At 36.6% G+C, this 18,571-nt stretch overlaps 1 protein-coding gene across 1 annotated transcript; it reads right to left on the bottom strand.

Moving 5' to 3' along the window:
- Positions 1-16,254: 16,254 nt before the first annotated feature.
- Positions 16,255-16,773, bottom strand: LOC145793435 (uncharacterized). Its single transcript, XM_082876261.1, has one exon. The coding sequence runs from the start codon at positions 16,771-16,773 to the stop codon at positions 16,255-16,257; it is 519 nt and encodes a 172-aa protein (XP_082732387.1).
- Positions 16,774-18,571: the final 1,798 nt, after the last annotated feature.

Below are 18,571 nucleotides of genomic sequence, written 5' to 3'. Positions count from 1 at the left end.
TAACCATGGAAATTTCCTCGCTTTGCTATGTTTCATAAATAAATATTTTTAATGTTAATATTTTTTGTCACATCACTTCCGAAAACTAATTATCTTACCGCAGCAATGGGAAGAACAACCTGACTAGTATTTATTTTATTGAACCCCTCCTGATCATGCCTTGAATTAGAAAGTACTACTTTTATCTTTGTAACTTCTCATTTTCTCCTCTGTAATTTATGAATGGTCATCATTCTAGTAGCAACACCTTATTTCGCATAAAATATATTATTGCTATATGCCCAATTTATATTCTTGCATAAACTGAAGTTGAGTTGCTTGATCAACTGAGTTTTAGTTTGGGATTTAAAGCATTTATGTAAAACCGTTATTTGATGGGTCCCACAATGATTTTTCCTACAATAACCTTACATGGCAAGGTCCTGATCAGCCTGCTTGTCAGGAGAACTTGTAAGAATACATTTTTCTACTTTAATCCTGCTATATACTTCCAGTTAAGTGGCAATTTTTGTAATTTTGACAATTATCTTTATCTTTCATTTTATTTGGAATCTATACATAAATTTGTTTAAAAGCTCTCTGAAGGAGAACCCCTTGTAAGATGCTCCTTTATTTATTTTTTATTTCCTCATTTTCTAAAGTTTCATAATTAGCTTCTACTTTATCAACTGAAGTAGAAGGAGATTTCTACTTGGGTAGTCATTTTCTTGCTTAGTGTACATTTATTCTAATTGTTGTTTGGCTGATTCCATAACAGAAAGAGAATTCTTCCATGTATGAAGGATTTCAATTGCCCAAGATGTAAGTATGTTCTTTTGAAGCATCAGTAGTGTGAACTATTTTTATTTTCTTGATGTCGAACAGCACTATAATGATTTTAATACTGAATTTCTGTGGGTTTTATTGTGTTTTAAAGCTGAAAATCAGTAAGAATTTTAGGGTTTCAATTACTTTAAGGATGACCTAGGTTTAAGGTTGATTAAAATGGGGAAAAGAAGATCAAAACAGGGGCTGTTCACCAGCTTTGAATAGAGCTTGTGAATAGTAAACTGGAAAAGAAAAAACAAAAAGAAATCTAGGCATCACACCATGATTCTATATGCATTCCACCTAGGGTTAGGGTTGCATTATACAAACTTGAAAGAGGCTTCAAATGAAAGTTTATAAAGGCCTCATATGGGAATTGGCCATTTTAGTGAGATTTTTTGATTTTTTGGCTTTTTTATGAGGTCAAAAAAATTTAATGTGTTTGGGAATAATTATTTTTGGTTGTATGAAAAGCTATGAATTACTAAGATGTTTGACCCTTTTTTTTATTGGCTTTTTTAGTGATTTTGTTTTATGTTTTGGCTATCCAAAAAGCCAAGTTGCCGAACAGTGCCAAAATATCAACACCGTTAAATTATAACTAAACTTTAGGCTTTCAAAACCAATCTAAGATCAAATAAAGCCCATAAATAAAAGTCAATTAAATAACTTGATCCACAAGACAACCGATGTAAGCAAATATGAAATTGACCAAAATACCCCGAACCTTAAAATTGACCAGCAGCCTTCTGAACCCAAAAAACATAAATAAGACTCTATCAAGACTAGAAACATAATTTAGATGGTTACAATTGATCCCAATTGAATTCGGCTCGAAACCAAGCAATTTCCAAACATGAATACTTCCTTAATTTTGGTTTTCCTTGCTCCTATTGTGGATTGCATCATTTGTCCTTATTAAAAAATCATTAAAAATTAACCTCGTATTGTAATGCATAGTTTTAGAACTGCTTATTTTGAGAACATAGTATACCTAACCTCCAAGCTTTTGGCAAGAAAATGTCCTGGGTGATACCAGACCTGTTATGATGCATATTGTTACCAAAAAGAAGTGAATTCCATGAACTTTTGAATCAAGCTGGTGCTATTTTATATGCTCTCTAACATTACTACTTTTATTTTCATTTCGACCCTATAAGTCATTTAGATTATATAAAATAAAAATATATATATAAAAAATTACAAATTAAGAATTTGAAAAGTTTGTCCATAATACTACAGCCTAGTAGGAAACTAAAAGCCAACCTAACCAAAAGCTTAATCTCATAATTAATGTCTCTTAGAAAAAATCATAATGTGTCTAGTGCATATTATGCCATTTCCACCAATATTTCACTTATTGCAGAGTCTTTATTAAATGTAATTTAAAATTGCGTTATGGTATTGTCTATATTTTTTTTTTATGGAACATGGATGTTCGTTACATGTTAACTGTGGTGGAAATGATTTGACTATGAAAGAAAATGATAAAAAGGTTTTGTACGAAGGAGATGCACAAGTCGACGGTGGCGCGGCAAAATATTTTAATAGTATAAATAGTTATTGGGGTTTCAGTAGCACTGGGGACTTCATGGATGATAACGATTACCAGAATGCACGTTTTACTGAAGTTGTTCCATCAACAAACATCTCTGAATTATATAGTACGGCACACATTTCGCCTCTTTCACTTACTTACTTCCGTTACTGCTTAGAAAATGGGAATTACACAGTTAGTCTACACTTTGCTGAAACACTTTTTACAAATGACAATACATATAGTGATGAAGATTCAACACAGCACCACTTACCACAGCAGTCCAAACAGTCCACAGTTGCAGCTACTATACCAGATAGTTGAGCACACAGTGCACAAGAAGGGCCAGAGCAGCAGTTCACGAAAGCTGAAGATATATCACACACCATGAGCTGTGTAACATGTTAACAATTCCCTTGTATTGTATGCAGTTAGTTTGTTGTATTGTATGCAGTTAGTTTGTTACAGAGTAGTTAGTTAGATTAGTTAGGTTGTTAGATGATTAGTTACAGATTTATAAAGTTGTATATAATGTAATTGTGAGATAAAAATAGTAAGTAATATTCAGACTTCTCTCATGGTATCAGAGCTGATAGAGCTTTAACGAGCATTCAACAATGGCGTTATCTTCAATGCCAAATCTTTCTCTTCTTCTTTCTAATCTCAATTCGTTAGTCACTGTCAAACTTGACTCATCAAATTATCTAATTTGGAAAAGTCAAGTTCAGAATTTGTTTAGAGCTACACAATTTTTTGGTTATCTTGATGGATCGGTTGTTTGTCCTTCTTCTATAACAATGAATGCACAGAACATTTCAGTCTCCAATCTAGAATTCAGCAAATGGAAGCTTGTCGATGCACATCTTCTGAGTTGTTTAACTGCAACCCTGTCACCACCAGTGTTTTCTTCTGTATTGCATCTACAGTATAGTCATGAAGTATGGCTTGCTTTGGAGAAGAGATTTACTGCTTTATCATGCTCACATATTCATCAACTCAAGAACAAACTTCAATCACTTTTAAAGAAATCTCAAACTATGAAGGCCTATATGCAACAGTTCAAAGAAATTTCAGATCAAATTGCACTTGTCACTACACCTATTGATGATGAAGATCTTATTCTTCTTGTTTTGAATGGTCTTCCTGATGAGTATAGCTCATTCAAAATAGCTATTCGAGCCAGATCTAGTGTTGTAACAATGGAAGAAATGTCCTCCTTGTTGTGTTATGAGGCAATCCATATTGAGAAGATCAATCTACATTCTTCTCCTAATATTGCTTTCTCTGCAGTTCAAGGCATTTCTTCTACATCTCAAACCCTAGCTTCACTATATCAGCCTTTTCAAGGTTCACACCATCAACATTTTCAGTCAGGTCCTTATCGACCAAATTTTTCTACTTACAGAGGAAATCGTTCCAGTTTTCATGGCAGAGGTCGATATACGAATTTTTCTAACTACAGAGGTCATCGTGGTTCAGGTCTTGTTTGTCAAATTTGTGGCAAAAACAATCACACAGCTCTTGAATGTCGTAACCGCATGAATCCAGCTTATACACCAGCTCTGAATCCAGTTTATGTACCAGCTTATTCACCTTCGTATGGCTCTGTTTCTAGTTCACCAACTCAAGGAGGCTATCCTCTGCCTCCTCTCTATCTTGGTGGTTCTTCTCCGTCTCCTACAGCTCCTCGTGCTTTCTCTGCTGCAGGTCCTGGTTCTTCTTCTTCTGTTTCATCTGAGGCTTCTCCTTGGTATCTTGATTCAGCTGCTACCACTCACATCAGTAATGACTTGCAACATATGCAGCTGTATCAACCCTATCAAGGTCATGATCAGGTTGTGGTAGGAAATGGAGATTCTCTTCCTATTCATCATAGTGGAGCTGGTATTCTTCCTACTCCTACCTTTCGTTTTCAATTGAACAATTTACTTCATGTTCCACAAATTTCTTCCAATCTTATTTCTGTTCACCAGCTTACTCAAGATAATAATTGTACCATCACTTTTGATAAAAATTCCTTTGTTGTTCTGGACAAAACTTCGAAGGCAGTGCTTTCTAGAGGTTTTCACTCTCATGGTCTTTACCAGTTTTCCACTCCTCCAAAGGCTTATGTTTCTCAAACCATCTCTTCTACCTTGGGGCATAAGCGATTAGGTCATCCATCCACTGCTACGTTCAATACTATAGGTAAGTCTGTTCCTATTGTTTGTAATAAGGATAATACTGGACTTTGTTCTCACTGTTGTGTGGCTAAAAGTCATCGTTTGCCTTTTACCTTGTCTTTTTCTGTTGTTAATCAACCTCTTGCCCTCATCCATAGTGATGTTTGGGGCCCGTTTACTCAAGATGAATCTCAATATAGTTACTATGTTCTTTTTATTGATGATTTCAGTGGCTTTACTTGGTTGTTCCCTTTACATTACAAGAGTGAGGTCTTTACTAAGTTCTTGGAGTTTAAGCTGTTTGTGGAAAAACAATTCTCAACCTCTCTTAAGATTTTTCGATCCGATGGTGGTGGTGAATATTCTACTCATAAATTTCACAAATTTTTCACTGCAAATGGTCTTGTTCATCAATTCTCTTGCCCTCATACTCCATCTCAAAATGGATTAGCTGAAAGAAAACATCGTCATATTATTGAAGCCGCTATAACTCTCTTGCATCATTCCTCTTTACCTCTCAAATTGTGGTTTGAAGCAATCTCTATTGCTGCTTACCTCATTAATAGGTTGCCTATGTCTCAATCTTCTTATCTTAGTCCTGTTCAGGTGTTATTCAGTGTCCAACCTGACTATGATTTTCTGAGAGTGTTTGCGTGTTGTTGTTATCCCTGGCTTCGCCCATATACCTCTCACAAATTTGAGCCTCGATCTTTTCCTTGTGTCTTCATTGGTTATCATTCTTCCATGAAGGGGTATAGGTGCTTGGATCCTGCTACTGGTCGAGTATATGTCTCTAGGCATGTAATCTTTGATGAAACTCAATTTCCCTTTGCTACAGTTTCTTCTTCTTCCTCATCTTCTCCTTCTTTGTCTACTCTTCAGTCTTTCTTTTGGCCTTCTCCAACTGTTGCTCCTCTTTCTTCTCCCTCTCCTTCTTCTCCTTCTCCATTACCTATCTCTTCTGCACATTCCTCATCAACTTCTTCTTCATCTTCATGTCCTTCCTTGGTTGCTCATCCTGGTATTCAACTAACAATACCTATTCTTCCTCATCCTTCTCATTCTTCCGCTAATACTCATCCTATGCTTACTCGGTCCAAAGCTACCTCTTCTCTGTGTTTATCAGCTTCTGTTTCTCCATCTCTTATTGAACCTACCTCCTATAAAGAAGCTCTTCAGTCTCCTCATTGGTTGGCAGCTATGCAGACTGAGTTTCAAGCTCTTTAAAATCAGCATACTTGGACTCTAGTTCCACCTTCTACTGCCACCCATGTTATTGGTTGTAAATCAGTATTTCGAATTAAGAAACATTCTGATGGTACTATTGCTAGGTACAAGGCCCGATTGGTTGCTAAAGGTTACTTGCAAGAAGAAGGTGTTGATTTTCATGATACCTTTTCTCCAGTTGCTAAACAACCTACTGTTCGGATTTTATTTTGTTTAGCTCTTCACTTTAACTGGTCTATTCGACAGTTAGATATCTCAAATGCCTTCTTGCATGGTACTCTTGATGAAGATGTTTTTATGCATCAACCTCCTGGTTTTGTTTGTCCTAATCAACCTTCCTTTGTTTGTAAACTAAACAAGTCTCTCTATGGGCTTAAACAAGCTCCTCGGGCTTGGTACACAGCTTTTTCTTCCTATCTTATTTCCACAGGATTTGTTCATAGTCAATGTGATCATTCTTTGTTCATTCAGAAAACTGCTTCCTCAATTACTTATCTTCTTGTCTATGTTGATGACATTTTAATTACTGGCAACTCCTCTTCTCATATTCAATCTCTCATCTCTCATATGAATTCAGTTTTTGCTCTTAAGGATCTTGGTCTGGTTAGTTACTTTCTAGGTATTGCTGTCCATCACACTCCTACTGGTTTGTTTTTGTCCCGACAAAAATATGCCGCTGATATTTTACTCAAAGCTGGTCTTGCTGAATGCAAGTCTTACTCTTCTCCTTTGTCTCTCAAACCTTTCTTCTCTTCTTCTGCTGATGATTCCTTGCCCTTTCATAATCCTTCTCTCTATAGAAGCAATGTGGGAGCTCTTCAATACCTCACTCTTACTCACCCTGATCTTTCCATTGCTGTTAACATGGCTTGTCAACATATGCATCTGCCTACTGTCACCGATTTTGTAGCAGTCAAACGGATCCTCAGATATCTTACGGGTACTCTACACTTTGGTATTAATTTCAGTCATGGTTCTTTTGATCTGCATATCTTCTCTAATGCCGACTGGGCTGGTGATCCCTCTGACCGCAGATCTATTTCTAGGTTTTGTGTTTTTTTGGGTTCTCACCTCATTTCTTGGCAAGCCAAGAAACAACCTACTATTGCTAGGTCTTCCACTGAGGCAGAGTACAGAGCTTTGGCCCATGCTACAGCTGAAGCTTCTTGGGTTCAAATGCTTCTTGCTGAAATGTTCTTGTCTTCTTCCACCATTCCTACTCATTGGTGTGATAATCTGTCTGCCATTTCCCTTGTTTCTAATCCTGTTTTCCATGCCCGGACCAAACATATTGAAATCGATTATCATTTTGTTCGGGAAAAAGTTCTTCAAAAGCAACTTCAAATTCGCTATGTTCCTTCCTCTGAGCAGATCGCTGATATTTTTACTAAATCTCTCGCTTCCTTTATCTGCAATCCAAGCTTCTGGTGACTGCTGCCCCATTCAGCTTGAGGGGGGCTGATAAAGATTCAACACAGCACCACTTACCACAGCAGTCCCAACAGTCCACGGTTACAGCTACTATACCAGATAGTTGAGCACACAGTGCACAAGAAGGGCCAGAGTAGTAGTTCACGAAAGCTGAAGATATATCACACACCATGAGCTGTGTAACATGTTAACAATTCCCTTGTATTGTATACAGTTAGTTTGTTGTATTGTATGCAGTTAGTTTGTTATAGAGTAGTTAGTTAGATTAGTTAGGTTGTTAGATGATTAGTTACAGATTTATAAAGTTGTATATAATGTAATTGTGAGATGAAAATAGTAAGCAATATTTAGACTTCTTTCATATAGCAGTCTTGGGAAGCAAATATTTGATATTTATATTCAGGTAATTTTGTCATGTCCGTAAACATATACCTTTTTTTTTTTAATTTTTGTTTTTTTTTATTAAAGTTATAAGGAATGCTTAATCAATTTTCTTTTTGTCTTAGGGACAATTAGTTAGGAAGGATTTCAATATTGAAGGTGTGGCTGGTGGGGCTCTAAAGCCAGTGATAGAACAATTCAATACCAGCGTGACAGATAATATTTTGGAAATCCGATTTTTTTGGGCTGGCAAAGGGACTACACATATTCCTAGGAGAGGTGTTTATGGCCCCATAATATCAGCTATTTCGCTTAATCCTAGTAAGTAATTTGTATAGCTTTCTTTCCTTCTTTTTGCTTATATTCTGCTTATATAATCTGTGTGTACATATATAATTCAAAGTAAGCTTTCCCAAGGCACGTTATTTTGAGGCCCAAAGGTACTATTGTTTTTATGGAACTAAGTTGCCAACCTCTTTGTGCCACACCAAAAATTAAAGGCCATAGTGCATTATAAAGCCAGTATAGATATTCTGTCTCTAATCAGTGTTTGTCATCTGAGAGTCTCTTGAATAGTTGTAGCATTTTATTTTTGGATATTGAAATGCCTGGAACTAATTTGATGCACCATTAGGCTTAATTACTCACATGGATGGTGTTGAAGGGATTTCCAGTTTTTACCAAAAAAAGAAAGAAAGAAAGAAAGAAAGAAAGAAAGAAAAAAGGGATTGCCAGTTTTGTCCAAACATTGGTGTAAATACACCATGCGATGTTCCAAACCTATGCAAACACAGTCTTGACAACCTGTGATTGCGCATGTCCTTCGTGGATTTAATTTTAATTTTTGATGAGATCTTCTTTTTTTTTATTGTTGTTGGAACTAGCAGCACATCCTGGGCTGGTGCACTAAAGACCATCTCATTCATCATGGCCTTGCAATATTGTTTAATTGGATTTCATAAGATCATTGATCTAGACCATGAATGGACTAGAAGTCAACTATCATTTGGATCCATATCATTTGGTTGCTTAATATTTTTTATTCATCACCCTCATAGTAAGTACGTGAACCAAATAAAATCAAGTTACAATTCTCAAGCTCTCCATTTTCCATCTTTGTTTTCAGTTTGTTTTATTATTATTATTTTTATCGTAAGTCTTAGTTGGTTTTCAATTTTTTATTTAATATTTTATTTATTTATTTATGAGTCTTATTTGGTTTTTAGATACGTTTAAAGGGTCAAACTCTTAGTTTCCAAACAAGAAGTTAAACTTGAGTTCAAAATTTTTGAAGCAATTTTAAAACCTAGGTTTATTTATCGAAAACAGATATCTAACCCTAGGTGTGATGCCTACGGAAATCTAGGTGGAATGCCTCGTTTTATGAGCGATTCCTTTCTTCTTCTTTATCTATCTTGCTATTCTAATCCTTTTAATCCGCTACAAGAATTTACACAATTGCCGACCACTTTAATTTGTCATACTCTTCTTTATCTATCTTGCTAGTTGGCTGCTGTCTTCATCAGCAGCAGATTGGTGCATTGTGCTCTGTTGCTGTGTAACACTGTGGCAGCAGTGTGGGTTTGCCCCTCTTTATTTCTTCTTTTTTATTCTTTCTTTTCCTTTGGTGGTCTGCATGATCTGTCTGGCTTCATAAAGATCATCCTAATCTGTCTGGATGGGTAGCAGATGGATCTCTCTGGCTTCAGTGTGTGCTCCAGCTCTGTCTGGCTTTTTCCTGATCTGTCAATCATCCTGATCTGTCTTGATGGTCATCCTGATCTGTCTGGATGCTTGTTTTTTGAGCAAACTGGTGGTCTATATTGTGAAATTAGAAATTTTCACAATTTTTGTTCGAAAAAATGTCGAATTTCACAATTTCTGAAATTACAATGTTTAAGAAACTGCAAAAGTGCACACTTTCTGTAGTGAAATTGATAAACTTCTTGATTTTTAAATATTGCCTAATTTCTAAATTTATAATGCTACACATTAGAAACTCTCCCAAAAATACATTACAAATCATATATCATGGATTGTGGGCCTTATTCAAGATAATATAGTACTGAGAACACCATCCATTCTGTTGTATGAAAATTTTAGGGTTTGTATTTATTTTGATGGAATATGATCTTCAGGTGGTGATGTTAAATGGCATCGTTACAGAAGAAAGAATACAAATTAATAGTCAACTTTATATGGTGGTGACTATCAACACCAATTAATAGTTTGTATTTATATTAATCATCGATGTATCAAATTTATTAGAGAGCTGCTATAAATTATTTTTTGTTTTAAACATTTTTTTATATCACTGATCAATACATGCATGATAAATATAATATAATATATTAGTATTTGCTTTTTCTAATACTTATCTTTAAATAAAAACGATTAGAAACAAAACTACCCAATAGTCACAAACTTAACTTTTTTCCACGTATAAAAAGTTCCGTTTTAAAAGTAGACTACCAAATAGCCCTTTGATGAGTGAATTGGTTGGGTTAGTCAATCGAATTATATTCTGGGTAGTCAAGTGCCACACCCCCTATCCGATCTTCCGGCATTGGCATCCTCCCTTTGCCTTTACTCCGATATTGCCGTGTAATGAAACATGTTCATCATCCATTCATTCATTATTTATCAATCTAGATATATAGATTAAACAATATAGATACTTCTTTTTTCTTCTTTCTTTTCCTTTGGTGGTCTGTATGTTGCTGTGTAACATTGTGGCAGCAATGTAACACTTATTTCATCACAACATGACAGATCAGGAGCCTTTAGAAGCCTTGGCAATACTAGTTTCATCAGAAGGCTTCTGCAAAGCGATTGTATCACATAGCAGCACACACAGTTGGGGTACTGATTGTGGTTGGTTCTGGATTGAAATTTAATTCACATGAAAGGTTCATTGAGGATTTCTAGGAGTTATTGACAATATGGATAAATTTCAGTTGCCATGTTGGTTTCTGCTGTGTGACACTATATTTGATCTGGAATGGTGGCTGATCCAATTTATTCTATACGCATAAGAATGCTATTGTTTTATTTACAATTCGATAATGATAGTCGTTGAATTTGCTAATGTGACCTTTGCTTTTCATGGAGATTTTTCATTATTTGTCCAATTTTATCTGACATTATTTCTCTTTTTCTATGGTACAGATGGATGAACTTGTGCACAAAGCTAAATTGTACAAGACAAATTGGTACTTTTTGCATTTTTGGAAGAATTATATATTTTTGTATAGATGTATACAGAAAATATTAGGGCAGACTAGTAATTATATTTTTGGATACATTACTAGTTATATTTTTGGATGAGTGTGTATAGAAAATATTTGATAGACAACTAGTTATATTTTTGGGTTGATGTACATGGATAAAAATTTAAAACATAACAATTTATGTTTTAAATTTTTATGCTAGATGAAATATGCAGTTTGGAATTATTTGTGGATGCAAACTTATAATAGTTGCTGACTTTAATTAAACAGGTTCAGAAATGGTTGATATATGTAGTTTGTTGAATGTTGATGATTCAATTTATTTGTTGGTTTGAATGATTTTTGCAAATTACAGGTTATATTGAATAAATTGGATGGATTATTATAAATTACAGGTTTATTTTGTTGGATGTTGGAGACCAAAATTTGGTTTTGTTTTTATAGTTTTGGCGACCAATTGATTAGTTGAGAAAGATAAGTTATACTTTTGCCGACTAAATAAAGTAGTTGGTGTATCACAAAGCACATTTGGCGACTAAATAATTAGTCGTCAAAATTATTAATTTTGGCAACCAAAGGATTTGATCGCGAATAGGTCTATTGCTGACTAAAGTTTTAGTTGCGCAAACATTTCTTTTGGCGACAAACATGTTTGGTCGTGGTATGTGACGATTGGCGACTAATTATTTTGCTCATAGAATGTGACAATTGGCGACCAAATTAAGAGGTCGTAGAATGTCGCAATTGGCCACCAAAAATTTTGGTCGCAGAACGTTATAATTGGTGACCAAAAATTTTGGTCGTGAAATGTGACAATTGGCGACCAAACTAAGAGGTCGCAGAATGTCACAATTGGCGACCAAAAATTTTGGTCGTGAAATGTGACAATTGGCGACCAAACTAAGAGGTCGCAGAACGTCACAATTGGCGACCAAAATTTTTTGTCGTAAAATGTCACAATTGGCGACCAAAAAGAGGTTGGTCGTGGAATGTGACAATTGGCGACTAAGATATTTGGTCGGCAAAAGGTGACTTTTCGCGACCAAAATGTTTTAGCGACAAAATGGATTAGTCGCAGTAATGATATATTTAGCGACCAAAAATTTAGTCGGCAAATCCAACTTTTTCCGACCAACCAAAATTTTGGTCGTGAATTATTTTTGCCGACCCTCAATTGGCGACCAAAGTAGCGACCAAAAAAATTGGTCGCAGATAACTTTTGTCGACTAAAAATGGGCTTTTAGCGACCAATTTTTTTGTTGCCAAAAGTGTTAATTCTTGTAGTGACATACACACACAACTAACTAAAATTTTCTTTGTTTTTTTTTTTTTTTTTAGTAATGATTCCTATGAGTGTTCATGGATCGAGTTTGGTCGGGTAATCTCACATCCGTCATCCGTCCGAACTTAAACAGATTAAAAAAAATCAATTTGAATCCATCTAATTAGTTACGGATTGAGTGAACCATGGGATTAGGATTTACTATTTTCAGTACTTCTTTATTTTGGGTCTTATTTGAACCTATTGGCTATTTTGACACTTTGACGGTTAGAAGTGTAATTAATGCAATCCTGGAAAGATCTGAAAAGTCTTGACAGAAAATAAATGTAAATTTTGTCAGACAACTGCGTTAACTTCTCTTAGCCACAATGAAGAGAACTTTATTGTGTTGTGTTAAAAAGATAAATCAATATTTTTAACTTGAATTCGTAACAGAATGAGACGAGGAGGCTGGACAGAAATTGCAATTGATTAATTGAATAAACAATTACAAAGGGTTACCATCAGTAAGAGTAACTTTAAAACTTTAGACCAACCAAGTTGTCACGGCCCAAATCCACCCCTATAGGTTTAGCATCGTAACCGGTCAGTAATCCTTAGATTACCAAAGGACTCTGAATAGAGTAACATATAATCAAGGGGTTGCAGAAGCAAATATACAAAATACGGCGTCCATTGAGTTGTGCAGACATACACGGGACAAAATAATTTTAAACTTTATAAGCGTACACATGACGTCATCCGGATATAGTAATTGTATGTCACCCCATGTACAGATAACCAAAAGCAAACTGTTCATTAAACAAGAGAAGACAAAGTCTTGAACGTTCAAAAAGACATGACCACATGGCTTGACTTAATCCGGAACCTCCACGGGAGGCGCAAAGGGCGGCTGACAAAACGGGATTTCAAGGCATCAACTTTGAGCCTGGTCATGCACCCGATCACCTAGATACATAAACACTAGAGTGAGCAGAAGCCCAATGAATAATAACAAGATAAAGAGTTCAATGAATGATATCCATCTCAGAGTTAGAAAACAGAGTTCATAACTGAAACAGATTCTTATGCATATTCAAATTTCAAATCAGAAACAGATTCAGGTTCACGTACTTATCCGGAAATCATAACAGTTATAAGTGGTACATCCATTAGCTATCACATCAACTTAGTCCTGAGACTCACTTGTATAATCGGTACCGACGACCACAAAGTCCCATATCTTGTGCACAAGTAGCCATGGTATTGTTACCCCTAGGCAAGGGCTACGTGAATATAGGCCTCGGTATTGTTATCCCCGGATAAGGGTCATGTGAGCATAAGCCACGGCATTATTACCCCTGGGCGAGGGCCACGTGAACATAAGCCACAGTATTGTTACTCCTGGGCGAGGGCCACATATATATCAACCACGTATTTTTACCTCCGGGCGAGGGCCAGGCGAACTATGGATGCGACAAATACATTTCAGGAAAATGGGTATTCATTCATGATTTACAAATAGTATTTCAGAGAACAGTTCACATCATATCAGTCAGAAAATACTTATAAGTAAACATAGCTTTACAAGGTTATTACTCACTATTAATAGATGGCTTCAAGGCAAATAGACAGAATGGGCAAATTAGACGTCTTGTGGCGCGTGACCTACACAGTTACAAAATGAACACATATTGAATTACACACCCGAAAACATTTCTTAATTCTTTCTTATCTTGGTGTCTTTTTACTTCTTATCCTCATTATGATGTCTTAATTTTGGCTTAGGAATGCCTAAGATGCAATGAGGATGCCAAAATGCACTTGAAAACACTTGGTCAAAATGCTGAAAACAGGGGTCCCCGCTCAAGCGCAACTTCCCACGCTCGAGCGGACATGAAAACATATGAGGAGCCGCTCGAGCGCAATTTCCCTCACTAGAGCGGTCTGCAAACTTTGGAAAAGGATTGGTTATGTGATTTTCATGCTCGACGATCACTTGAGCGTGAGACTCATGCCCTTGCTCGAGCACAACTTTTGCCACTTGAGCGGTCTGCAAAAACATGGAACTTCTGGGAGTATGCATTTCATGCTTGAGCAGACTTCAGGTCGCTCGAGCGGAAGTACAAGATCATAGAGTGGTCGCTTAAGCGGATAATCCGTTGCTCGAGCGAAAAGGCAAAATCTGGAATTTCCAGATTGCTCTTCTCAGCTCCAAATTCACATCCTTTTGGGGACCAAAACTTAAGATAACATGCGTAAACGTGTAAAATATGAAGGTGTAAAGATCCTTTCATGAAATCAAGGCCCAAAAGTATGTCAATTGTGCAACATTCAACTTGAAATGTAAGAACATGATATGAACATGTCATGCATGTATTCATTTGAGTTCATAGCTTCCCAAAACATGATCAAATGAGATATTCTACTAAAAAACATGGTGAATTCTTAGACTACAACCAAAATATGAACATGCATGTGAGAATTCTTATGAAAACAACTTCAAAACTTCATGATGTGGACATTCATGTATGATTTGAGTTACAATTCTTTAATCCTATCTCATTCTCATGTTAGTCCACCTCCTTAACTTGATTTCTTACAAAAACTAACTCAATTACACAACTAAGGGTTAGATTCCTTACGTAGGCTTGTTAAGATGAGAGCTAGAAACTTAATTTTGAGTTTCTAAGTCCAAAGCCTTCAATTCTAGTAAATTCTTGCCCAATTCTTCAATTCTCTAGTTGAGATCCAACTTCTCTCTCTCTCTCTCTCTCTCACGTGCACACACACATTGGGCTCAAAGATAAGGGAATGAGGGTGTCAAAAATGTGTAGGAGAGATGGAAGTGGCCGTATATAGGCCTACTTAGTGGTATTTAATTAATTTGGCTTAAGCTAAGCAAAGTGGCATTAATTAATCTAATTTAATTGTTTCAAATCGAATTTCAATTGAACCTATCATAAAATTCTATAAATCCTTATTATCACATAAATCAAGTCAATTTTTGAATCGGATGTCGATAAGGCCTTCAATTCATAAACCAAAACGAAAACACGAACAGATCTTTCTACGCTAAACAGATATAAGCATAATATTGCAACACACACATGCAATTTAATTCAGAATTTCTCTTAATTACTGATTAAGCTTATTTAACCACGAATTAACGGAAATCAGAGGTCGGGTTTGTTATAGCCTTCCCCCCTTGAAGAGTTTGGTCATCCAAACTCGAATTACCTTCATTTTGGAAGAATACCAGGTCCAAAGGAAACAGTTCAAGGTATCTTTTCATCACGTCTTCTTCTGTCTCCGAAGTTGTATAGGTTCCTCCGTGATTCTGCCAATCAACTTTCACTAACAGAATTTTCTTGTTTCTCAATCTTTTGATTTGACGATTAACAATTTGCATTGGCCTCTTCTCGTACGTATAATCATCTTTTTAGAAGCACATGAATTCGTTTAATCACGTGTAGTGGATCTCTCAAATAATCCTGAAGCATAGAGACATGAAAAACATTGTGCATGTTTTCCATCACCGAAGGTAAGGCTACTCGGTATGTTACTAAATTGATCTTTTCGAGAATTTCACATGGCCCAACCTATCTTGGTGCCAACTTACCTTTCACCCCAAATAACGTTTGGCCCTTCATTGGAGTTACTTTGATAAATACGTGATCCCCGACTTCATATTCTCTATCTCTTCTTCGAACATCAACATAACTCTTTTGGCGGCTTTGTGCAGTTTTCAATCTTTGTTGAATCAATTTCACATTTTCAGTCGTTTCTTGTACCAGTTTTGGTCCCAAGAAAAGTCTATCACCTACCTCGGCCTAGCATATCGGAGATCAACATTTTCTACCATACAAAGCTTCGTAAGGAGCCATCCTAATGCTTGAATGATAGCTATTGTTATACACAAATTCAGCCAGAGGAAGGTAAGTCTCCCAATTGCCTTGACCTTTAATTGGTGATACCCAGACCTAAGATTTATCTTGGAGAAAACTTATGCGTCCTATAGTTGGTCAAATAGGTCATCTATTTGGGGTAAAGGGTATTTGTTCTTCACAGTTACTTTGTTCAATTCACGGTAGTTAATACACAACCTCAAAGACTCGTCTTTCTTTTTGACAAACAATACTGGAGCTTTCCAAGGTGAGGTGCTGGGGCGGATGAATTTCTTGTCTAACAGTTCTTGAAGTTGGGTTTTCAATTCTTTTAGTTCTGAGGTTGACATCTATAAAGAGTCTTAGAAATTGGTTGCGTTCCTGGTGTCACTTCAATAGTGAACTCAATTTCCCTATCAACTAAGTCTCCAGGCAAGTCATTCGGAAACACATCGGGAAATTCACAAACAGCAAGAATAGTTTCCACATTAGTACCATCAGATGATTTAGTCAATACACAACACAAGTAGCCCCTACACCAATTCCTAAGCAATTTAATAGCTTTCATAGCCGAAATCAAGTGTGGGGGAGGGACTACTCCGTTTCCAGTGAAAAAAAACTCAGGCATACCAGGTAGATGAAATACAACAGATTTATTTACATAGTCAATAGATGCACAATACTTTGTTAACCAATCCATACCCAAGATGCAATCAAACTGGTCAATGCTCAAAGGCAGCAAATCAACGTATAATATCATATCACCAATCAAAACAGCACGTACCGAATATACATATGCATATACCATAGAACCCCTAGATGGCGTAGATACAGACAATAAATGATTCATGGATTCTAAGGGTCTAGTTAGTTTTTGAGAAAAGGCATGCGACACAAATGAGTGTGTAGAACCAGAATCTATCAATACATATGCATTCTGGGCACAAATGGAAATTATACCTGACGCCACAAACTTGGTGTTCTATACATCTTCGGGTACTAATGCGAACACTCTCCCTTGCCTTAACGTTTCATTGCCAGTGTTACCCCTGACATTAGTTCTTGCATTTGATCTTGCTGTAGAAATAGACCCGGCTGAACATGCCACAGGACGGTTAACCTCATTGGATCTCATCAGGCAATCCCTAACCATGTGGCCAACCTTGCCACATCGAAAACACACACCTGATGCACGGTAACATGCACCTTTATGCTTCCTTTCGCAGTCGAGGCAGTTTGGAACAGATCCGCTACTTTGACTAGAGCTACTGGAAAATCCTATGTCTTACTTCTTCGAAAATGATTGACCCTTCTTAAAATGGAATTCAGATCTCTTACTTCTCTATTCTGTCGTTGGAGTTGTAACTTGTTTCTTAGTTGCTATTATGGTTTTTTCCATCAATGCCCTGGCAAGCACTTCCACATAAGTAGGCTATTTTAGGACACCTACTCAATCAAATATTTCCAAGTCCAGTCCTCCCTCGAACTTTTGTGCTTTCTTATAATCTATATCCACTATGTGAGGAGAACATCTGACCAACTCGGTGAACTTAGCCTCGTACTCAGCTATGGATATCTTTCCTTGCTTAATTCCTTGGAATTCAAAAACTTTTCGGTCCCTGAAGCATTAGGGAAAGTACTTGTTGTAGAATATCTCATTGAATTGTGCCCACGTCATGTCCCCGTTGTTATTTTGAACCAATAGCCACCATCTCCGGACTTCATCATTTAGGGTATAGATAGCCAAAAGTACTTTCTGAGTTGCAGAGCAAGGGAATACTTCGAATAACTTTTCCATTTCTAGCAGCCAAGTTTTTGCCTTCAATGGTTCAATGCCACCCAAGAAGATCGACGGTTTCATTTTCATAAATTTTTTAGTCAAACTGATTATATCATTATTGTCCGGTTCAACTAGCGCTGGCAGAGGCAAAGGTGGATGAGGCAAAGGTTGTTGTCTTAGTTGCTGCGCCATGGCTTCAATCAAAGCCGCAAGCATCTGTTCCATTCTGTTCATTCGGGCCTCAGAAGATTCGCTTGTATCATTTCCCCTTACATTCTCCATGTTGCTATAGAGACACCAAGTAATAATAAACATAGGAATAATCTTGTTCATTTCTTTCAAATTTTATTTGTACAGATTCAAATTCAATTTTTTGCATTTGTGAGATTACCACGCACTCACACATGCAAATGGATTGCCCCTACTTCTTACTAGGACATCCTAAGCCCATATAGACTTGTGTGTGCAGTAGAACATGTGATCTGATACCACTCTGTCACAACCCAAACCCGCCTCTACAGGTTTTGCATCGTAACTGGCCAGTAATCCTTGGATTACCAAAGGACTCTGAACAGAGTAACATATAATCAAGGGGCTGCGAAACCAAATATACAAAATACGACATCCATTGAGCTGTGCAAATATACGTTGGACAAAATAATTTTAAACTTTATAAGTGTACACATGACATCATACAGATACAGTAATTGTACGTCACCCCATGTATAGATAACCAAAAGCAAACTGTTCATTAAACAAGAGAAGACACAGTGTTGAACGTTCAAAAAGACATGACCACATGGCTTGACTTAATCTGGAACCTCCTCGGGAGGCGCAACGGGTGGTTGACAAAACAGGATTCCATGGC

Source organism: Camellia sinensis, chromosome 6 (assembly GCF_055761805.1).
Source record: "Camellia sinensis isolate YWXY chromosome 6, ASM5576180v1, whole genome shotgun sequence".
NCBI lineage: Eukaryota > Viridiplantae > Streptophyta > Magnoliopsida > Ericales > Theaceae > Camellia > Camellia sinensis.
This window is presented reverse-complemented; position numbering and strand designations above follow the sequence as displayed.